At 42.3% G+C, this 25,040-nt stretch overlaps 1 protein-coding gene across 9 annotated transcripts in view; it reads left to right on the forward strand.

Moving 5' to 3' along the window:
* The window catches only part of gulp1b (GULP PTB domain containing engulfment adaptor 1b), a 475,365-nt gene that overhangs the window by 417,371 nt on the left and 32,954 nt on the right, over nucleotides 1-25,040 (forward strand). For 8 of the 9 annotated variants that reach the window (XM_068035589.1, XM_068035592.1, XM_068035588.1 and 5 more), the window contains 2 exons: nucleotides 19,046-19,181; nucleotides 20,542-20,636. In XM_068035589.1, the coding sequence (XP_067891690.1) occupies nucleotides 19,046-19,181; nucleotides 20,542-20,636 (231 nt within the window). Of the gene's footprint in view, nucleotides 1-10,933; nucleotides 11,159-13,915; nucleotides 13,926-19,045; nucleotides 19,182-20,541; nucleotides 20,637-25,040 lie in introns of all 9 variants that reach the window. The other variant, XM_068035597.1, reaches the window with a different exon arrangement.

Raw genomic sequence — 25,040 nt, forward strand, 5'->3', positions numbered from 1 at the left:
TTCCGGACAAGGTATAAAGAGAAGAGTGGTGGAGAATTTAAAGTGGTGTGGCAACATTCTAAATGGATTAATATAGCTGTTTGAATTGAAATTGAAGGTTCAATGTTGTTGAAGGGGCAATGGATTTCAAAACATTAAATGAGAGCTATTTGGGAGCAAAAACATGGAATCCCAGGAGAGTTAGAAAGTAAGGAAAAAGGAACTGCACTGATTATGTACAGAGCACAAGGGAGCAACAGCAATTAGTGGCAGCCTATAAGAAAGATGATTATTGCAAAAGGGTCAAGCAGCATCATACTTCAACCAAATAATCTCGGGATCTGCATCTCACTGGATATGTATTTAAATGAATGGAAGTGCATCTAATGTCAATGTAGCATTAGTGATCTTGGATAGAGAAATCCACTGTCAGCAAGCGCAGAATATTCAAGGGTCATTTAGTTGAACTGCAGTTCACCATGTGTGTGGCTATGTCTAAGTGCTCCCTGAGTATTGGGAAGAGCAGCTGTGGTGGCAAGATGTTAGGTATTGCAGCCCTGTTGAAATTCTTATGGACTTGAACCTCTGACATAGGATCACTTTATGCTTTGCTACAACTAGAATCACATCTGCCACTGCCGTAGCTGCCAAGCGGCTGCCTAATCTTTGATACTTCATCAATACTTTGAGGGGCCTGGGTGGAGGGGAAGGATGTTTAGGCATTATGAACAGAAACTGTCTCATTTGCTGCTCCTCCTGTTGCAGCACAGAGATTGGGCACTAAGGCTTGGTGACCAGTGATACACGAGTGCAGTCTTTATAATTACTCCTTTGTATGGAATTTAATTTATTTATTTGCTTTTCTAAATACATTGATAGGAAAAATATTACTTTCTTATTTTACAGGAGACAACCAACCAAAAGGAGATTTCTGTACAAATTATTTCCATACCCCAGCACAGTGTAACTTCCGATTCACCTTGAGCAGTGCCTTATATAAATATCCATAGCAGCTGCATCCTGTTGTGCAACCATAATGGGGCTTCTGACATTCCCTGTCCCTTAATTTGTGTAGCACTGGTGGGCACCTGATAGGGACATTACTGTGGCACCCACCTGTTCTCAGGATGCTGCAAATTGTGACTGGCCGATGAAAGTGCCACAGTCAACCACCTCAACCCATAAAGGAATTCACAAGGTTAAGCCAGCTGCAGGTATGGCCTGATCTCATCCATTCGCCAATGGCCCATCAGACCTTATGAAGGGCTGGGGCACCATGAACTCTCACCGTTTGGAGTACTCCCCCTTCCAGCCCCTACTAATGCGGCAATGCCCTTCTCTAGTGTGGAAAGAGATGCTGCTCCTAACACAGGTTCTGGACCTGATGTAATCCAGTTTTGGTATGATTTGGTGACTCCCAGGATATTGATGGGCTACTCAGGGATGGTAATCCTGTTGAATGTCAAGGGGAAGTGGTAGTCATTACCTGTCAGTTTTAGGATGTCCAAGCCTGAATGTTGTCCAGGACTGGCTGCATGCTGGCACAGGCTGCTTCATTACCTGAGGAGTTGTGAATGGGACTGAAGATTGTGCAATCATCACCAAATATCATCATTTTTGAACTTATTGTTGGAGGAACGGTCATTGATGAAGCAGCCGTTTAGGCCATAAATGTTTTTAATGTGCATTCATTGGTATTATACAGGAAAGTGTAGCATCATTTTTCACATTACAAGATGTAAATTGAAATGAATGGCCAGTTTATCTATTTTCCTGGTGTTGATTGACTAGGATAATTCTGTTTAAATACGTATGGTAGCGATGTTTCCCAGATATAAGATTGGAAAGCAGACGGTTTTCCAATTTAACTTTATTATGAGGTGCAAACTTCTTTACTAATGAAAGTTAAGGACAGTCAAATGCAAAGTAAGTACTATGTGCTTTGGAGTAAAAATCAAAGCATTGATTTTGGTTTATAGTTTACAACATGCAAATTTGTTATCTCAAACATGCGATCAGAGAGAAATTGAGTTGGGGTCCAGAAGTTCTCAGCAAGAGCAGAAGCAACCTGGATGGGTGCAGCTCCAACAACACTCAAGAAGCTCGACACCATCCAGAACAAAGCAGCCCGCTTGATTGGCACACTATCCACAAACATTCACTCCCTTCACCACTGATGCATAGTGGTAGCAGTTAGTACCATCTACAAGACACACGGCAGCAATGCACCAAGGCTCCTTCGACAGTACCTTCCAAACCCGTGATCTCTACCACCTAAAAGGACAAGGGCAGCAGTTACATGGGAACACCACCACCTGCAAGTTCCTCTCCATACCACACACCATCCTGACTTGGAGCTATATCGCCGTTCCTTCACTGTCACTGGGTCAAAATCCTGGAACTCCCTTCCTAATAGCATTGTGGGTGTACCTACCCAACATGGACTGCAGCAGTTCAAGAAGATAGCTCACCACCACCTTCTCGAGGGCAACTAGGGGATGGGCAATAAATGCTGGCATTGTCAGCGATGCCCATATCCCATGAACGAATAAAATAAAAGTCACAACACATGCAGTATCCAATAGCCTGCTCAACAGCAACATTCGCAGAAATCTGGTAAATGATAAACTTTTGGCCCTGTCTGTTGAGGAAAGCCACTTGAATTGAGATACCCTAACAAAGGAATCCAAAATTAGAAGTAATATTTAAACATATTCAAAGCAACCTCAATTAAAGTCTGTTACACAGATGGAAATGTTTGAATCTCTGCAGAGTGAAGAAAACAGCATTGATATTCCTTGGCTAGATTGAGAATGAAAGACAGCAAACCAAAAACAAGAAGGCTGTCAACTCACTTTTTACACTCAAAAAGAAGGAATAAAAAGCTGTTCAAAAAATAATGATCTGGGTGAAATAATTGTACTGCTTATCCCCACCATATCCTTTCAATATTAGAAACTTAACACTGCATAAATACTTACATAGAACACATTTATAAATAATATATTGAATGGGAAAAAAAAGTCTTTTCAAAATATTTTTGCTAATGACAGCTAATATTAGTAGAGTTGCTACTCACTGACTACAAATGTGCAGAGAATGTAGCCCATGATCTTTGATCCAAGTTTCTATGGTGATTATGTCACCTCCATTGCTTATACTTTTTAAAATTCATTCATAGGATGTGGGTATCACTGTCAAGGCCCACATTTATTGCTCATCCTTAATTACCCCTGGGAAGGTGGTAGTGAGCTGCTGCCTTGAACTGCTTCAGTCCATGTCATGAAGGTACTCTCACAGTGCTGTTAGGTAGGGAGTGCCAGGATCTTAACCCTTACAGTGCTGGGTGCACTAACCTCTGCAAGTCCACCAGTTCCTCTCATGTTATTATCATTGTCATTAGTATTAATATTTTTAAACAGAACTTGTTAAAAAAATCTACTAAACCTCCTGTCCCTTACCTTAAATCTTTGCCCCCTGGTTATTGACCCCTCCGCTAAGAGAAAAAGTTTCTTCCTATCTATCCTATCAATGCCCCTCATAATTTTGTATACCTCAATCAGGTCCCCTCTCAGCCTTCTCTCATCTTAACGAAAACAACTCTAGCCTATCCAGCCTCTCTTCATAGCTGAAATGTATGCATGAGTATCAAATAATTTATGAAAAGTTTAGCCTAGCCCTAAGCTCAGGAATTCCCACCATAAACCTACCCGACTGTCTACCTTTCTCTCTTCCTTTAAGACACTCCTTAAAATCTACCTCTTTGACCAAACTTTCAGCCATCTGCCCTAATGTTGCCTTATGTAGTTCGGCGCCTAATTTTGATTTACAATCACAGAATTGAATCGCAGAGTCACAGAATTGTTACGATGCATCGGCCCATCATTTCTGCACAGGCTCTCCGGAAGAGCAATTCACTTAGTTCCATTCCCCTGCCTTCTCCCCGTAACCCTGCACATTCTTCCTTCTCATATAACAGTTTAATTCCCTTTTGAATGCTTAATTGAACCTGCCTCCACCACACTCTGAGGCAGTGCATTCCAGAACTTAACCACTCGCTGTGTGAAAAGTTTTTCCTCGTATCACTTTTTCTTCTCTTACCAAATACTCTAAATCTGTGCCCTCTCATTTTCGATCCTTTCACAAGTGGGAACAGTTTCTCTCTATCTACTCTGTCCAGACCCCTCTTGATTTTGAATACCTCTATCAAATCACCTCTCAGCCTTCTCTTCTCCAGGGAAAACAGTCCCAACTTTTCCAATCTATCTTCATAACTGAAGTTGCTCATCCCTGGAACCATTCTCGTGAATCTTTTCTCTCCAATGCCCTCACGTCTTTCCTGAAGTGCGGCACCCATAACTGGACACAATACTCCAGCTGAGGCTGAACTAGTGTCTTATACAAGTTCAACATAACCTCCTTGCTCTTGTACTCAATGCCCCTATTAATAAAGCCCAGGATACTGTATGCTTTATTAATCACTCTCTCAACCTGTCCTGCCACCTTCAATGACTTATGCACAAATACACCCAAGTCCTCTTCTCCTGCACCCCCTTTAGAATTGTACCTTTATATTGTTTCTCCATGTTCTTCCTACCAAAATGAATCACTTCACATTTCTCTGCATTGAACTTCATCTGCTACCTGTCTGCCCATTCCACCAACTTGTCAGTGTCCTTTTGGAGTTCTACACTATCCTCCTCACAGTTCACAATGCTTCCAAGTTTCGTATCATTCGCAAACTTTGAAATTGTGCCCTGTTCAGCTGGGACTAGTTCATTAATATATATCAGGAAAAGCAAGGGTCCCAACACTGACCCTGGGCAACTCCACTACAAACCTTCTGCCAGCCTGAAAAACATCCATTAACCACTACTCTTTGTTTCCTGTCACTCAGCCAATTTCATATCCATGTTGCTACCATCCCTTTTATTCCATGAGCTATAGGTTTGCTCACAAGTCTCTTGTGCGGCATTGTATCAAAAGCCTTTTAAAAGTCCATGCACATCAACAGCATTGCTCTCATCAACCTTCTCTGTTACCTCCTCGAAAAACTCTAGCAAGTTAGTTAAACATGATTTTCCCTTAAGAAGTAAATGCTGGCTTTCTTTAATTAACCCGTACTTGTCCATGTGACTTTTAATTTTGTCCCGAATTATTATTTCTAGAAGTTTTCCCACCACTGAAGTTAAACTGACTGGCCTGTAGTTGCTGGGCTTATCATTACCTCTTTTTTGAACAAGGGTGTAACGTTTGCAATTCTCCAGTCCTTTGGAACCACCCCCAAATCTAAGGAAGACTGAAAAATTATCCTGTGAAGCACCTTGGGACGTTTTAAAACATTCAAGGTGCTATATAAGCATAATTTGTTGTTATTGAAGTTTTACCTGTGATTATTCAATCTCTTCAAATGATTAAATAGGTTTGGTGAAGTCCATTACAGACTAGATGGTTTGCAGGTGGGCCAGATAAGTCATATTCTCTCAGTTCTTGCTGTCTTACGTATTTTTATTTTTTTTTAAAGGAATACTCATAAGACTATGTTTTAAAAGGAATTTTACTTTATACTGTATTAACCACTGCAAAACAAATGATTGAACCTTCTTAATAATGTTTGAAAAAGTGCTATTGGCGAGTTGCATATTTGAGGCAGAATACAATCATAGAAACCTTTCTTTTCATAAAGACATATGGTGAATAATGGTAAAACATTAACAGTTTAGCTTGGGAACTGTTCATAGGGTTGTGTTGTAGCAAAAACAAACATTCAAAGCAGATTTTGTTTGTGGTTAACTCAATTGGTAAGGGAATTAGTGATCTTGTCAGAGGCAGTAGATCAGAAAATATTATTGGCCTGGATTTTTCAGTCAGCAGCCAAAGAATGTGTTCACTATGCTGGCCAGCAACCCACAGAGATTTTGCAGCCGATCCAGCGGAAACTTGCTCTCATTCAGTGCGACACCCTCAACAGGGGATCTGTAGCATCTGTGAGCAGGACAAGTGACAATGTGGCTCTTAAACCAATCAGATTGAAGATTCCCCACTGAGACATACAGGTCTTGATTTTCAATCCAGAGTCGCACAGTTATGTCCAGTCATGACACAGGGAAGTGGCCAAGCAGCTAACTAAAATGTCCTGTGCCTGATCTGAGACCAAAACCCTTAGTGCCAAAATTTTTCATCAGAGAAAACATTGCTTGATGGCTCCCTACAGTTATGCACTAACAGGCACCAGACTGTTTGGGTTTGGCAATTGGAAAATTGTCTTTTGGCCCTCTCCATCTCCTTAACAAGCTCCTTAAGGAGCATAATGCGCAGTTAATTAGAGGCAGCGGGTCCTGGCTCATCCCCCTGCCCTCCCTTAGAAAATACCAGTGCATCCTGGAGCTGTCGGGTCACTGATACACCGGGCTGGATTTTAAGACCCCGCCGTTGCTCCCGGTGGTGAGCTCAAAAAATGGTGGCCTGCATGTGCCGAAGAGCCGCCACGATCTCCAGGGCGGTGGCTCATTTAAATAGCTGGGGCAGCCTGATCCCCCGCCCGCCCCCCCCCCCCACAATCATGTGGAGGGGGCGGGCTGTCCATCGCCAGCAATGGCATCAGCTGCCTGTGCACAGGCACTGGCGCCATTTTTAAAGGGCAGCCAGCCCTCACGGCAAATTTGAATTTTTAAAGTGAAGCCCCAACACCCCCCCAAGTTTACAAAATAAAATAGTAACGCCCCTTTCCAATCACCCAGTAAAAATGACCATAAGTTTTTGCCCTTCCCCACACCAAAAACACTTAATTATTTAGAGATACAGCACTGAAACAGGCCCTTTGGCCCACCAAGTCTGTGCCGACCATCAACCATCCATTTATACTAATCCTACATTAATCCCATTACCCTCTAACATCCCCAAATTCCCTCAATTCCCCTACCTATACTAGGGGCAATTTATAATAGCCAATTTACCTATCAACCTGCAAGTCTTTGGCTGTGGGAGGAAACCGGAGCACCCGGTGAAAACCCACACAGTCACAGGGAGAACTTGCAAACTCCACACAGGCAGTACCCAGAATTGAACCCGGGTCGCTGGAGCTGTGAGGCTGCGGTGCTCACCACTGCACCACTGTGCCGCCCAATCATTTTTTAATATTTATCCCACAGATATGTTTTGTGGCTCCTACTTAGAGTTTTAACATATACTTGCATGTAGTGTTTATTTTATTTATTTAGAGATACAGCACTGAAACACCACCGAGTCTGTGCCAACCAACAACCACCCATTTATACTAATCCTACATTAACCCCATATTCCCTACCAGATCCCCACCATTCTCCTACCACCTACCGACACTAGGGGCAATTTACAATGGCCAATTTACCTATCACCCTGCAAGTCTTTGGTTGTGAGAAGAAACCGGAGCACCCGGCGGAAACCCACGCGGTCACAGGGAGAACTTTCAAACTCCGTACAGGCAGTACCCAGAACTGAACCCGGGTTGCTGGAGCTGTGAGGCTGCAATGCTAACCACTGCGCCACTGTGCCGTTAAACTTACCTTTGAATTCTGACATTCCCCCCCAACCCCCAACCACAGACTGCACAAAGTTGAAAGTGCAACCCTTCCCACAACCCCGACACTGATGATGCTTATTTGACCCTGTTCCCCCTTGCTGTAAAAATCGTAGCTCCTCCCCACTCCCCACCAGTGTCATGCCTGCTTTCCCCAGATGGGGAATTGAAGGTGTGTGAGTGCCGACACCGTGCCAAAGATCACAGTGGTCCCGGAAGATTCGAGGTCAGGTGATTTAAATTTATTCATCTCATTGATTTAAATATTTAAATCCAGGTCCCGTCACCCAGCAGCAGGGGGGCCGCCAGGGAGCCTCACCACCACCGGGAGGATTGGGCCAGGCCCTCCTGGTGTCGGCCTCTGGCGGGCCTCAGCCATAACCATCTTCTACCCCTTCCCGCCCCCCCAGCCCTGCCCCGCCACAGAGACCGACGTCATGGCCTTGTTAAAATCATCCCACCATCCAGGAGCACTATTTTTAAAGCATGCCCACTCCTGTTCTTGTGCCCACAGGCAATTGAAAATCCCAGCAACAGAATCGAAACCAGGAACTATAAATTAGATCTAAATCATACACAGAAAGCAAAATAAAGACTGACGAAGAAAGATGGGATTAAGAGCAGGAGATAAAGGATACAAATGAATTTTAAAAAATTATTTTAATCTTTTAAAATCTCCAACACTATTTAAATTGTGAAGAAATGAGACTTCAGACTTGTAAAATTAAATTTTCAGGGCCAGAGAGCTTGTTTGGCAATAATTATCACACCACTAAAAATTCACTTACTCACGAATGTATCAGCCCTAACTTTCCTGATGTGTTTAGTGCCTTACTTGTGGATAGAGACCTCAACTTTACACAATTACATTGATTTCAATGCCAAGTCTACTGGTGAGGGCAGTTATAGCGCAACCTACAAAGGAGCAGGGGATCTCTGACAGCAACTTCCAGATTTCCACGTTTAAATGCACAGGTGTGGATGGCAGAAGTTGCCATTAGATGTATTCTATAATAGTGGTGAGTGCTGTTAGCCTGAGCGTTATTAACACAAAATCTGGGCTATTGAAAATGCTGTTGTTATAACACACTTTAGTTTTGAAGCTTCTAATGTCTGATCTTTCATCCCTGTTGTTGCTTTTAATGTTAAGGCACTGGTTCTGTTTATTTACCTATGAACATAAACTTGTTACCTTCATAACTTAACCGAACTCTTTAAAAAATCAAAATATATTGTGATCAGAATGCAGGTGTTATTTTGCCCTATTTAAATTATATGTGTGGTTTTCAGTGTATTTTGATGGGTACTTTCAACAATTTAAATATGGCTTTAATAGGACACTGCAATAATCCCAGTTTCTATGGGCTGAATTTTACCAGCCCCCGATGCCGTGGGCTGCGGCAGGGGTAATGGTAAAATTCTGGGGGAGAGGCCGGTGTTGACCCCTGATGTCAAGAAGGGCTCGCCACATTTACCGGCGGCGGAGGGACCTCGGTGCATAGATGTAAATTAACCTACCTGCTGGCAGCGGCCGTCCCACGGTGATTTCATGAAAAATAACACTTGGACTTGAATTGTTTAGCAATATTGATGTTCAAGTTCAATGTTAGCAAGAAAATTAAAAATCACAGTGAGTTTAGCAACCTTGGAAGCCAACTTGCCCCTCGAAATATGTACTATGTGACCTTTTTAAGAACTGCATGCAATGTTTGATAGCCTAAATTGTGTAGTCGCTCAAGAGAGCACTAAATAAATGTAACTGGAGCCTACTATGTGAACTACAGGTCTACTCCTGGTAGCTGCTTTGTAAGCAGGTCTGGTTGGCAAGTCAGTTGGCAGCTGTTAGCCACTTTACTGTTTTGTAGTTTTCTCACTATTGAATTTGCACAGTGTATTTTCAAAGGGAGAGGCACTGCCTGCAGATCTGTGAAGATATCAGGGGGCTGATTTTCTTCTGCTTTGAAGCCAGAAAATACTTAATTCTCAGATGCAAACCAGAGGACAAAGGGGGATCGATGGCATGAGGCCAAGGGGGTGGGGCTGCACCAGGGTAAGATTAAATCTAATTAAAATGACTCGAACTCACAAATATAGACATGTTCAGGTTAAGAACTGAGCCAAAAATTGTGATTTGCCTGAAGTGCCCAGGTGGTAGACGGAAGGAGGGAAATCAGTGCCTGAATGCTGTTAGATTTTTATACTTCTTCTGTTCCCCCACAGGATTGATTGCTGTTTTTCAGATCAAAAGTGTAAAACTTGTTTTTATACGCTTACTGTTTAGAGTCCAAATGGCTTGGTTGACCCAAGTAAACTTTGTTTTATTAGGTAATCACTTCAACAAACACTGTACTGAGACAGAACATGGTGATCTCACCTTAAAATTTAATGGGAAGAATTACTTGCAGGCGATGCTTATGGAATTTATCAATATCTTTCATATGTTGCTGGTAGCATGTCCATTGCAAGAGTTGATAACATTACTGCATTATGTACCTTCAACTTCTAATGTTGAGTCATTATACTGTTTGTAGTTTCAGGGTTGGAGGCGCAGATTTTCCTTATTCTGTTTGTTAGCGCTTACTAGTACAATCATTAGTGATAATTCTAACAGCATGGGTGAAAAGTGTTAGCCCCCTTTTTAAAAAATTGTGCAAAGAAGGAGCAAGCCCTTTAACTTCTGAGGTCTAGCATTCTCCATTGGGAACGGTACTTCGGATTGGATTGAACAATTAGTATAACTAACTTGTTTCCCTGATAACATAACAAGATTTCTCTCTACCTTTTCTAAAGGGTGGATCTGGAGTGAATGGATCAAGGGTACACTATCCCAACATTGGAGACAATGTTTTAACATTATAATAAAAGCAAAATACTGCGGATGCTGGAAATCTGAAACAAAAACAAGAAATGCTGGAATCACTCAGCAGGTCTGGCAGCATCTGTGGAAAGAGAAGCAGAGTTAACGTTTTGGGTCAGTGACCCTTCTTCGGAACTGACAAATATTAGAAAAGTCACAGATTATGAGCAAGTGAGGTGGGGGTGGGGCAAGAGATAACAAAGGAGAAGGTGCAGATTGGACCAGGCCACATAGCTGACCAAAAGGTCACGGAGCAAAGGCAAACAATATGTTAATGGTGTTTTGAAAGACAAAGCATTAGTACAGATTAGGTGTGAATACACTGTTTTAACATTTTTTTGCAAACCATCATGTATTTCTTATTTTATTGAAACAACACAATTAAAGTTGAGCAATTTTGTTACATTAACAATCTAATGCATGTTTAAGTGGAGCATAAAACTGTAATGAACAGAGCTTGAAAATTGTACCAAGTGAATGATTAAGTGCTAATGTCTCGCAATCAACAATTCCTTCTCTTTCTGTCACTTTCTTCACAGCTGCTGCACATCAGTTCCAATAAACAACTGCAGTTGTGTCAAAGGCCATCAACATTCTTCTGGTCCTATAATATGGAAAAAGTGTCATTTCCTGAAATAACCTCCTTTACACTTACCCCAACAAGTCCCTCTGGCTCCAGCTTAACAGAGGGTCTACTAACACCACCTTCACCCAAAAACACCCTTCAACGAGCAATGAATGGATTTATTATTCCACGACCTCGTGTAATTTTAACATGCATGTTTTATCCTAGTTAAAATAATGCAATAGAATTGTTATGCATGCCTCATGAAGTCAATCATGATGTGGAGAAGAAATGCAGGGTTTCTAGCACACTGACTTACTTTATACAGTTTCCTAACAGCTTGGCAATTTTGATTTGAGGCTTGTGCATGTAGTATGGTCATATTTTGATGAGAGGACTGCTAACTGATAATGCAATTTAAATATGTGTGTAAATACACAGTTGAATAATTCCGATGTCTATACCCTGGGCTCCTTTGCATTCCTTTTACACACCATCAATTCACAGAAGTTAAACCACCCAATTGTGCATGATAGCAAGAGGTACTGTGCATTACACAACCTAGCCAATAGATTATAGTATCCTGCTTGCTGCTTGATTTAAAAATACAAAAACATCTTTTCAATAAACCAATCAAATCACTGTTACAATAAAGTGTTTAGAAAAATTATTTTTAAATGAAAAAGACTTTTTTTAAAAGTCATCTTGTCATTTAAAAAAAATATTTTGTCTGCAGCTCATCACAATTCTTTAAAGAGGAATGGTGGTGTAATTGGTTGGAATAACATCTTTTCATTCTGTTTTGTATTCAACCCAAGTCAAAAAGCTGCAATGTGATGACTAGTGTTTTATTTTCAGTGCTCAAACTCCCACACAGTGGGTGAAACTGTCTCAAATTCTAAATAACTGACATCAACTTGGAAGTTTCACTGAAGTTTTGAGTTTCAACAGCTTGAAAAATAGAAAATCACTATAAGATGCTAATATGAACTGACTCGAGGCTTATCATCAGGATGGTGTCTGGAGATTGCACTTAGTCATCTTGACCTTTAAGGTTGTTCAGCTCTGCAATTTTAATATTTTTCATTGTAACTAACTCCCAACTGAGACTATCAACTTATGTAAGTGTTTACAGTTATGTGTACAAGCATATAGGTACACATCTATCTCTAATCACAAGCACACACACAAAAACTTTCGGTGGTGTACAGTTCCCTGCTTTTTTAAGTATTTTAGTTTTTGTTTGTTTTAAACTCGAGAATGTGATTTCCATTGAATAGTAAAAGACATCTTGATGTAGTAATTTAAACTATTTTAACTACTACAAGTAACTTTTTAAATTTTGACTTCCATATGTTTCTAGTTATCAAAATAGTTTTATTTTTGTGTCATATTTTATATAAACAAGTGTGTGTTGGGTTAGTTACACAATTATGAGGTTCAGTGTGCATAATAAAATGCAAAAACTAAGTATGAACCGTTTTTGAGGATCGGGCCATAATTTGCTGTTAGGGCTTTTAATGACATCTGCTGTTAGTTAAACTTACCCTTGTATGTTTAGGTTTTTTTAAATATTTACATGACAAGTTGCTGTAGTACAAGCTGATAGTTAAACAGTGCATCTGTGACCTGAGTGTGTCTCGGTAACCAATCAGATTGAAGGATTGTGAAATTAACAGTACTAGGGCCAGAATTTTACACCACCCCAACGAGCTGGATGGTGGCGTGGGGGTGGCATAAAATTGAATGGGAGGCTCCGGGAGGCCTTCCCGACCTGCTCCCGCCTCCGGCCAACTTTACGGAGGCCGGGGGGTGGAGGGTGACGAGAAATTGTCCGCCTGCCCCAGGCCATTCAAGGCCCTTAAGTGACCACGTAATGGCCACTTAAGGGCCTTCCCCCACCTCCACGGGTATTTTACCCACGGTAACCGGGTGTGTGGGGACGTGACAGGCCGCCTAGGGCGAGCTGCCTGCCTTTCCGCGCACCAGGGGGGCTGCCCTGACAATCGGGCACAGGGTGCCCGATTGAGGGCCGTCCCCACCTCCCAACCCAACCCCGGGACCCAAGACAACCCCCCCTCTCCTCCCGAATCAACAACCTTGCCCCACTGGGGCATGACTGATCACCCTGGTGAGGCTCCATGGCATCCTCCTCGGTCAGCTGGGCTGCAGTCACAGCAGTGGCCACCGCTCCCAGTGGGCGCTGCTGGGACTAAGAGCTGCTGGCCCGATGATTGCCCGGCAGCTCAATGAGACGGGACTTCATCCCTCAAGTGGGTGGAAGACCCGCCTTGGGACAATTAAAGCCCGGGGACCGTAAAATGCAGGACGGATCCCTGGGCTAGGCGGAAGCAGGTTTGCCACCGACTTTTGCATCCTAAGGTAAAATTCATAGGACTAGTCTAGGAAGAACCTAGGACTAATATAGGAAGTTTAAATTAGAAGGGGTGAATTCAATGTCAAGTCAAGTACAAAAAGAAAAATAGAGAGAAAAAAAGAGGAAACGTAAAACAAAAATTACATTTTCAAAATATTCCAACAGTAATTAAAACTTGAAGGAATAAGACTCCACATCAATAATAGTTCATTTTCAGTGCCAAAGAGGTTGATTGGCAGTAATTAATACTTATCACATCTTTAAAGGGGTACATCATAGAATTGTCACAGCACAGAAGGAAGCCATTTGGCCCATCGTGTCCGCACTGGCTCTCCGAAAGAGCAATTCTCTCAGTTCCATTCCCCTGCCTTCTCCCCATAACCCTGCACATTCTTCCTTTTCATATAACTGTCTAATTTCCTTTTGAATGCTTCAATTGAACCTGTCTCCACCACATTCTCAGGCAACGCATTCCAGACCTTAACCACTCGTTGTGTGAAAAAGTTTTTCCTCATGTCACTTTTGCTTCTCTTACCAAATACTTTAAATCTGTGCCCTCTCGTTCTCGATCCTTTCAAGAGTGGGAACAGTTTCTCTCTATCTACCCTATCCAGACCTCTCATGATTTTGAATACCTCTATCTAATCACCTCTCAGCCTTCTCCTCTCCAAGAAAAACAGTCCTAACTTCGCCAATCTATCTTCATAACTGAAGCTCCCCCTCCCTTGAACCATTCTCGTGAATATTTTCTGTATTCTCTCCAATGCCCTTGTGTCTTTCCTAAAGTGCGGCGCCCAAAATTGGACGCAATACTCCAGCTGAGGACGAACTAGTGTCGTATACAAGTTCAACATAACCTCCTTGCTCTTGTACTGTATGCCCCTATTGATAAAGCTCAGGATACTGTATGCTTTATTAACTGCGCTCTGAACCTGTCCTGCCACCTTCAATGACTTTTGCACATAAACACCTCGGCTCCTGCATCCTCTTTAGAATTGTACCCTTGATTCTATATTGTTTCTCCATGTTCTTCCTACCAAAATGAATCACTTCACATTTCTCTGCATTGAACTTCATCTGCCACCTGTCTGCCCATTCCACCAACTTATCTATGTCCTTTTGAAGTTCTACACTACCCTCTTCACAGTTCACAATGTTTCCAAGTTTTGTATCATCTGCAAACTTTGAAATTGTGCCCTGTACAGCAAGGTCTAGGTTATTAATATATATCAGGAAAAGCAAGGGTCCCAACACTGACCCCTGGGGAACTCTGCTACAAATCTTCGTCCAGCCCGAAAAACATCCATTAACCACTACTCTTTGTTTCCTGTCACAGAGCCAATTCCATATCCATGTTGCTACTGTCCCTTTTATTCCATGAGCTACGACTTTGCTCATAAGTCAGTTGTGTGACACTGTAACAAACGCCTTTTGAAAGTCCATGTACACCACATCAACAGCATTGCCATCATCAACCCTCTCTGTTACCTCCTCTAAAAACTCTCTCAACAAGTTAGTTAAACATGATTTTCCCTTAAGAAATCCATGCTGGCTTTCCTTAATTAACTCGCATTTATCCATGTGACTATTGATATTGTCCCGAATAATTTTTTTCTAGAAGTTTCCCTACTACCGAAGTTAAACTGACTGGCCTGTAGTTGCTGGGCTTATCTTTACACCCTTTTTTGAACAAGGGTGTAACATTTGCAATTGTCCAGTCCACTGGCACCACCCCCAAGTCTAAGGAAGACTGAAAAATTATGGCCAGTGCTTCTGCGACTTCCACCCTCACTTCCCTCAGTATCCTTGGATGCATCTCATCCAGCTCTCGGTGCTTTATCCATTTAAGTAGAGATAACCTATCTAATACTTCTTTATCAATTTTAAACCCCTATAGTGTCTGACTTACTTCCTCTTTAAATATTGCCTGGGTTGCATCTTCTTCCTTGGTAAAGACAGATGCAAAGTACACTGAGTACTAAAGGAAGTGGCCCCGGAAATAGTGGCTGCATTGGTGGTCATCTTCCAGAAATCTGTAGACTCTGGAGCAGTCCCTACAGATTGGACGGTGGCAAATGTAACTCCACTATTTAAAAAAGGAGGGAGAGAAAAAACAGGGAATTACAGACCAGTTAGCCTTACATCAGTAGTGGGGAAAATGCTAGAGTCTATTATCAAGGATATGATAGCAGAACACCTGGAAAGCATAAACGGGATTGGACAAAGTCAACATGGGTTTATGAAAGGGAAATCATGCTTAACAAATCTACTGGAGTTATTTGAGAATGTAACTAGTAGAATAGATAAGGGAGAACCAGTGAATGTGGTGTATTTGGATTTTCAGAAGGCTTTTGATAAGGTCCCACATAAGATGTTAGTATGCAAAATTAAAGCATCTGGGATTGGGGTTAATATACTGGCATGGATTGAGAATTGGTTGACAGACAGGAAACAGAGAGGAGGAATAAACGGGCCTTTTTCCGGGTGACAGTGGCAGTGACTAGTGGGGTACTGCAGGGATCAGTGCTTGGGCCCCAGCTATTCACAATATATATTAATGACTTGGGTGAGGGAACTAAATGTAACATTTCCAAGTTTGCAGACGACACAAAGCTGGGGGGAATGTGAGCTGTGAGGAGGATGCAAAGAGGCTCCAATCTGATTTGGAAAAGTTGGGTGAGTGGGCAAATGCATGACAGATGCAGTATAACGTGGATAAATGTGAGGTTATCCACTTTGGTTGTAAAAACATAAAGGCAGATTATCATCTGAATGGTGATAGATTGGGAAAGGGGGAGGTACAACAAGACCTGAGTGTCCTTGTACACCAGTCGCTGAAAGCAAGCATTCAGGTGCAGCAAGCAGTTAGGAAGGCGAATGGTATGTTGGCGTTCAGTGCAAGAGGATTTGAGTAGAGGAGCAAGGATGTCTTACTGCAGTTATACAGGGCCTTGATGAGACCACATCTGGAGTATTGTGTGCAGTTTTGGTCGTCTTATCTGAGGAAGGATGTTCTTGCCATGGAGGGACTGCAAAGAAGATTTACTAGACCGATTCCTGGGGTGTTAGGATTGACGTATGAGGAGAGATAAGGTCGATTAGGCCTATATTCACTAGAGTTTAGAAGAATGACAGGGGATCTCATAGAAACCTATAAAATTCTAACAGGACTAGACAGGCTAGATCCAGGGAGGATGTTCCCAATGGCTGGGGAGTCCAGAACCTGGGGTCACAGTCTCAGGAAACGGGGTATGCCATTTAGAACCGAGGTGAGGAGAAATGTCTTCACTCAGAGGGCGGTGAACCTGTGGAATCCTCTATCACAGAAGGCAGTGGAGGCCAAGTGATCAAATACATTCAAGAAGGAGATAGATATATTTCTTAATGCCAAAGGGATCAAAGGATATGGAGAAAAAGTGGGAACAGGGTACTGAATTAGACGATCAGCCATGATCCTTTTTGAATGGCGGAGCAGGCCCGAAGGGCCTACTCCTCCTATTTTCTATGTTTAATACCTCAGCTATGCCCTCTGCCTCCATATGTAAATCCCTTTTTTGGTCCCTAATTGGCCCACTCCTCCTTTTACCACCCTTTTACTATTTATATGCCTATACAAAACTTTGGGATTTCCTTTAATGCTAGCTGCCAGTCTCTTTTCATGCTCTCTCTTTGCTTCTCTTATTTGCTCTTTCACTTCCCCTCTGGACCTTCTATATTCAGCCTGGTTCTCAATAGTATTTTCTACCTGGCATCTGTCATGAGCACACTTTTTCTTCTTTATCTTAATCTACCTCTTTTGCCATCCAGAGAACTCTGGATTTGTTTGCCCTACTTTTCCCCTTCAAGGGAAAGTACCTTGACTGTGCCCGAACAATCTCTTCTTTGAAGGTAGCCCATTCTTCAACTATTGGTTTTCCTACCAGCTTTTGACTTCAATTTATTCACCCCAGCTCCAGCTGCTCTTTTATCTGAAATATGCACAGTATTTCAGTATTTGAGTAACTTCCAGTAATTTTGGTGCCATGAACTTTGTGGAGTCCATCAATGGCCACCACAGCCATCTTTTGCCATGTGAGAGGCTAAAAGGACATAATATTCATTATTATAGAAGTTCTTAAGTTTGTTCTATCATTACAGCAAGACTGGCCAGTTATGCAGGAATACTTTTGCCGCTGTACTATTGGGAAATTATATCTATGCTGTAGATTATTAATTATTTGTCAATTTTGGGGATAATTTTCACCTGTATCAGAACTTTTTATGGAAAGCTTCTACAGTGGCTCAGTTGATAAAAGCACAGTGTGGAACTGAGCTATACAGACCAGAAAGCCTCCCAATTAGATTTCTGTTATGTAAAGTTAGTAAACTTTGGTGGAATATTACAGTTGGCCCAAAGTTCACTGGGGTAGAGGGGAAGAATTAGCCAGGATTCCAATTCCGAATCATTACTTAGTAACTCTCCCAACTAGATGTCCATGTGTGTAGACCTGGGGTGAGGTAGCATTAGGCTTGGCGCTGATGGCTCCTTTGGTCTTATAGCCTGCTGATACTAAGGGCTGAATTTTCACTTTGGGGGGAGAAAACTGGAGCTGGGTCTGTTTCTGGGTCCCGAACCCACCTCCAGGAGGAAAAAGACACTCATTGGGATTTTGAGCGGAGTGCCCCCTTAATCAGTATGGAGACAGGTTCGCTGTCCAATTAAGGGCAGCTCTCGAAACTGGAGGACCAATCAGAGGCCTTCCAGCTTCAGAGGAGCACCCAGAGGTAATGTGGTAAGTAACTGAAAGGGCATTTCAACTGGAAGGTGCTTTCTCATCCACTTCCTTAAAAATTTAAATAAAATATAGAGAGAGCAGCCAGGACACCACTGCAGGGGGATGGAGGGTGATCCCTCTACAGAATGGTCTTTGTCCGCTCCCCCACACCTACCCCCACCCCCCCACCCAGACAGGCAGGGAGGGCCTGCAGGCCTGCCTGGAGCACTGGCAATCTGGCCTGCCATTGATATGTCCCCTGGACTGACTGCTTCAGAGGGTAAAGAGCGATAAATTCAACCTTATTTCTAATAGAAGGAAGTTATAGTAAAGTCTGGCTGCCCAACTAGACCCGACTATGTGTCGGGCTCGGGTCGGGTCTATATTCCAAGTCCAGCATTCAGGCTCGGGTTGGGTCGGGCTGGACAGTGTTGCTTCCGGGAAGTCACGGGATCAGGCTTACCCATGTTTCTCCACAACTCCATCTGCAGGAATAGCCTGCTGCCGGAACGGATGAACGATATTCGTGTCGGGTTGGGTTGGGGTGAGCGCAAAGTTCGGGTTTCAATTTTATACCCGAGCAGGCCCTTAAGTTAGACCGTTTGGATTTGGATTCACAAATAATAGGTTTGTGGGTCTTCCTCAAAATATTTCTGAAAGACATAATGGAAGCAATTTCAAGTGGAAATTTCTATAGCTCTTAGCTTTTACTCTAAACCCACATAATGCTGCATTACTTCTCTGCATTTTATTTCATCCATCAAGATGCAGAATGTTTTGAGTTTTTATTGATGTAGTGTTTTGAATATCGTACTGCTAGGAAAGGCTCGTGGCATGCACTGTTTCTATAAAATATTGAACATTAAACACCTATTTATTTGTAATAATATCAGTTGTATTGATAGTGGTAATCGTTATGTGTTTTTGCTAATGTCTTGTTTTGCTTGAATTATAGAAAGGCATGGCGCCACGATCTCCGAGCACAGACCTATTTGACATGGTTCCATTTTCACCTGCATCACCTCTTGTACCAACACCATCTAGTAATGGCACAGAACTGCCTCCTTTACCTGTTCGATCTTCTGAGACCAGTGAGTTAAAAAAACTGCATTATCGTCTAGCCTGCCTTCTATATTTTTCAATTATTTGAAGCATTTCGTTTCTCATCATCAGCCTGAATGTTTTTTGAATGATATATATGTTGGCAGTAAAATATGCCAGTTATTGGATTGTCATAACTGACAAAAATTGCTGAGATTTTTAATGTAATAAAGTTTCTTTCTGGTTTGGTTACATATACTGGACCTATACTGAGTTTTTAACTAAATTCTGCATCATTCTTGATTCAGTCAAATTAGGCTTCAAAGAGTAATTTATTTTTGCAACTTCTCCTGTATAAAAAATGAAGATAAATATTGCTGAAGTTAAGGCAGTTAGTCGTAAAATAATTATTGTTCATGCCAAAATAAATCAGTAAGTTTGATCAGCTGTATCAGCTGAAGCAGCCCGTGTGGAAATGCAGCAAGACTTGGACAATATCCAGGCTTGGGCTGATAAGTGGCAAGTAACATTCGCGACACACAGGTGCCAGGCAATGACCATCTCCAACAAGAGAGAATCTAACCATCTCCCCTTGACATTCAATGGCATTACCATCATTGAATCCCCCACTATCAACATCCTAGGGACTACCATTGACCAGAAACTGAACTGGAGTAGCCATAAAAATACCGTGGCTATAAGAGCAGGTCAAAGGCTAGGAATCCTGCGGCAAGTAACTCACCTCCTGACTCCCCAAGCCTGTCCACCATCTACAAGGCACAAGTCAGGAGTGTGATGGAATAAGCTGCACTTGCCTGGATGGGTGCAGCTCCAACAAGACTCAAGAAGCTCGACACCATCCAGAACAAAGCAGCTCACTTGATTGGCACCTTATCTACAAACATTCACTCCCTCCACCACCTATGCACAGAGGCAGCAGTGTGTACCATCTACAAGATGCACTGCAGCAACGCAGCAAGGCTCCTTAGACAGCACCTTCGAAACCCGCAACCTCTACCAACTAGAAGGACAAGGGCAGCAAATGCATGGGAACCCCACCACCTGCAAGTTCCCCTCCAAGTCACACACCATCCTGACTTGGAACTATATCGCCATTCCTTCATTATTGCTGGGTCAAAATCCTGGAACTCCCTTCCTTACAGCACTGTGGGTGTACCTACCCAACATGGACTGCAGCAGTTCAAGAAGGCAGCTCATCACCACCTTCTCAAGGGTAATTGGGGATGGGCAATAAATGCTGGCCTGGCCAGCGATGCCCACATCCCATGAATGAATAAAAGAAAAATCAGCAAATGTAAAAATGATGGTGGTTATGATTTTCCCATGTTAACAGATGACTGCATTTTGTTTTGCAAAGACTAAAAATATTCTTTATTATATCCTTTGCAGGAAGAGATATTTTTGGTGCTGAGCCATTTGACCCTTTCACCTCGGGTGGGGGAGACTTTCCTCCAGACATTCAATCCAAACTGGATGAAATGCAGGTGACTAACCTGTTGTGCATTAAACAGTTTTCTTTTTTTTTAGTTATTAAGAGTATAATATTGCAAGTTTCAATTCAGATCTGGAAGCAAAACTATTATGTGAATCTATTCATGTTGTGGTGTTTTTAAATGTGAAGAATGCAATACTCCAGAGTCAGGAAGATCATGTTAACATTATTTTACAAATCCATGATCGACTGTATGTAAATCAGCAATTCAGCTGTGATTATTTTTAAAGAATCATCATTGCAGTACCTTGAGCAGCAGAGCAGAAAGAGAACATATTTCATAATAATAACATAATGGACCTGTGACCTTTAAAGTGTAAAGTTTGAGAAAATTAATGCCTGTTCTGAATTTTTGAGAAGAATGCATGCTTACTAAAAGGAAGTTACAAGGCTGATTTTAATGAGCCTGCCGCTGGACTTGGAAATGGATGCCATTCCCATCCGTCACATGGGTGGACACCCCACCGCGTTCGTGCGGCCGGTGGCCATTTTGCAAAGTGGAGATGTGTTTTTTACCAGGGAAATCCTAGCGTAGAGCTGGAATGATGTCATCAGGCTGTCCAAGCAACCAGTCACATGAAAGGATTTTCACAGACACCCAACCAGGAAACAAATAGCATTAAAATAATATCAGTTTTAAACATTTTTACCGAGCAAATTAAGTATTGGGACTAGAAGCTAAAATGTTCAGAATTTTTTTTAATTATCAAAATTTTACTTTAAAAATCTGCTAATTAATCATTTAACAGCACTCCACAAATATAAAATTACTTTTTCAATGCCAGTTGTGTTGTTCGTTCAATTTTATAATCAGATTTCCATTAAAAATCTAGTTACACCTGATTAAAAAGTTACATTTTGTTCGAGGGGTTTCTAACAGTGATGGTGGTGGTGGGTGGTAGCTACAGCACAGCCTGGGTCAGAACCCTGAGTGACAGACCATAACTTCAGGATTTCTGAGTTAATCCGCACATACCCGACCTACTGAAGTTGCGGTCAGTTTCAGAGGAGTAATGATGGCGCACACTGACATTTTGCCATCAAGCCCCTCTCCCACCCATACCCCAAAATCAGAGCCAGTGTTAACAAACAGCTGACAACTGTCTGGTAAAATGAAAATTTAACTAGGATTGCATTGCTTGCAGGGCCCTCTATTTTCTTTAGCTTGAAAGCAATATAGATCTAGCCAGAGAGTGACATAGGACCAGCAGTAAAACTCTGGTCTATTGATTCCACAATGATCAAAACAAGTAACTGTCTCCTCGGTGGTCTAAACTGGTACCTGTAATATAATTATGCCCCAGCATCATACTTCTTTAAAGATAGTTAAGATATAATTTCAAATATAAATACTGTATTATGTGTCAGGCAAACCCCCCCACCACCCCGCCCCCCCACCACCTGCCAAGACTGAGGCACACTGTATTTTGCCACATGAACATTAAAACTTAAAATTGCCAGCCCCTGAATGGAAAGATATTTGCATAGTAACAGAAAGTCTTGTAATAATGGGGACCCAGTCGTTGCTTCCCCAATACACAGAAGAGGTGGTCAGACCAGTTTTAGTCACATGACTAACTGGCTGTTGTAGAGGTTTAAACTGAGAGTTTTAAATTGGAGAAAACAGTGTTTGAAATGAGAAAGCTGCATGCTCCCGGTTGGAACAGAACCTCCTCTCCAGTCCTGCCTGCCTCCATCTCTTTCCTATGGAACTGAATCTTGTAAAAACACATGAACCTCAAAGAGAGAAAAGTCTCCTACATGAACAAGGTTTAAGAAGAACATTGGGCCCCGACGAACAGTAAGACTACCGACAATCAATTGAGCTCGAAGCACAATAAACAAGAAACTCTTCCAATATTGCCTCAAACACCTCTCTACTATATTTTCCTCTCCTCTTTTCTGCCCCTATTTGCACGTGTGCATGCTAACGTGGGCGTGTTGTATATCCATAGGCATTAACCATAATTAGGTTTGTTTAAGTTTGAATAAAATTTCATCTTTCTTCTTTAAACCTCAGAAAACCTGTGTGAATTGGTTTCTTTGTCTTATAATTGGAAAGCTGTGAACAAGGATTCACAAGGAGCTCAAAACACAGTGTGTTTAAAATTAAACCCTGTTAAATAAGACCAGGTGAAGACAGCAAAAGACCCCTAGAAACATTTCTGACCTGGTCGTAACAGAAATTTGGGTGCTAGCGTCCGGGATTTTACCCACAGACTATCGAGTGAAATTGGAAGTGGGAAGCCAAATTGTACCCAATCAACAAAAAAGCAAAATTTCAATACAGGTTTTCTTGTGGTTGTGTGTGATTGAGTACTAACATGTCTGCAACTGAAGCTAGTAGCTCTTCAAGCCAGGGTGAAGTAACTTTGGATAAGTTAAAAGCACTGTCTATGGAGAAGTTGAGAAAAATGGCTGAGTAGTGTGCGATCACTAAGTGGCAAGGCTAGGAAGTCTGAACTCTTAAGGCTAGTGGCCAACCATTTTTGCCTTGAATCTGAAGAAGCAGAAGCAGTGTTAGAAGCAGACCCAGACGGGGTACTGCTAGCAAAGATACAATTGGAAAAAAGGAAACTTGAATTAGAGGAAAAAGAGAGAGAGAGGCAGGAGAGGGAGAAAGAGAGAGCCTTCCAAAAGGAACATGAAGAGAATGAAAGGCGGGAGAGAGGAAGAGAGAGAGTATTCCGGAAAGAATCCTAAGAGAGAGAGCTGAAGCGGCTTGCGTTAACTAGGGAGTGACAGAGTAACCCTAGTAAAAGCGTGGCCAACATGGAGGAGCACAATTCAGCGCTGGTTAGAAGATTGCTAAAACTCGCTCAGTTAATTCCAAAATTCAATGAGGAAGATGTGGAAGCATTTTTCCTCCTTGGAGAAACTGGCAAGGGAGTTAAAATGGCCAGCTGAGACCTGGTCTTTTTTACTGCAAAGCAAACTAACCAGAAAAGCCCATGTGGTTTATTCCTTGTTGCCAGATGAGAGTTCATCAAATTATGAACTGACCAAAAATGCTATCCTCGGGGCATATGAATTAATACCCGAAGCCTACCGCCAAAAGTTTAGAACCCTCAAAAAGCAAGCTAATCAAAAGCATCTGGAGTTTGAATGAAGTAAGCAGCAGGCTTCTGACTGGGGGCTGAGGGCTTTCAAAATGCAGCTCAGCTATGAGACTCTCAGAGAAGTAATAAAAACAAGAAATGCTGGAAATACTAACAGGTCTGGCAGCATCTATGGAGAGAGAAGCAGAGTTAATGTTTCAGGTCAGTGACCCTTCTTCAGAACTGATAAATATTAGAAATGTATAAGATTTTAAGCAAGTAAAGCGGGGGTGGGGCAAGAGATAACAAAAGAGAAGGTGTTGATAGGACAAGGTCACAGAGAATAACTGACCAGAACAAAGGCAAACGGTATGTTAATGGTGTGCTGAAAGACAAAGTGTTAGTACAGAAAGGGTGTGAATAGACTGTAAAGCACAAAGCACTCCAAGCACAAACATTAAATTTTTTTTTTTAAAAAACAGAAACAGTGTGTAGGCACAGTAGAAGCAAACTAAACACACTAAAAAGCCTAAAATACAATAACCAAATAAAAAATAAAAAATAACTAAACATAAAAGGCAGGGGGCCCGACATGCTCTGAAATTATTGAATTCAATGTTCAGTCCGGCAGACTGTAGTGTGCCTAATTGGTAAATGAGTTGCTGTTTCTCAAGCTTGCGTTGATGTTTGCTGGAACATTGCAGCAATCCCAGGACAGAGATGTGAGCATGACAGCAGTGGGGAGTGTTGAAATGGCCAGCAACCAGAAGCTCGGTGTCATGCTTACGGACTGAGCGGAGGTGTTCCATAAAGCGGTCACCCAATCTGCATTTGGTCTCCCCAATGTAGAGGAGACCACATTATGAGCAGCGAATACAGTATACTACATTGAAAGAAGTACAAGTAAATCGCTGCTTCACCTGAAAGGAGTGTTTGGGGCCTTGGATAGTGAGGAGAGAGGAGGTAAATGGGCAGATATTACACCTCCTGCGATTGCAAGGGAAGGTGCCATGGGAAGGGGACGAGGTGGTGGGGGTAATGGAGTGGACGAGGGTGTCATGGAGGGAACGATCCCTTCGGAATGCTGACAGGGGAAGGGAGGGGAAGATGCGTTTGGTAGTGGCATCACGCTGGACATGGTGGAAGTGGCAGAGGATGATCCTTTGGATGTGGAAGCTAGTGGGGTGGAAAGTGAGGACAAGGGGAACCTTGTCGTGGTTCTGGGAGGGAGGAGAAGGGGTGAGGGTAGAGGTGCGGGAAATGGTCCGGAACATTTTTTAATGTTTGTGCTTGGAGTGCTTTGTGTTTTACAGTCTATTCGCACCCTCTCTGTACTAACGCTATGTCTTTCAGCACAC

Source organism: Heterodontus francisci, chromosome 7 (assembly GCF_036365525.1).
Source record: "Heterodontus francisci isolate sHetFra1 chromosome 7, sHetFra1.hap1, whole genome shotgun sequence".
Taxonomy (NCBI): Eukaryota; Metazoa; Chordata; class Chondrichthyes; order Heterodontiformes; family Heterodontidae; genus Heterodontus; species Heterodontus francisci.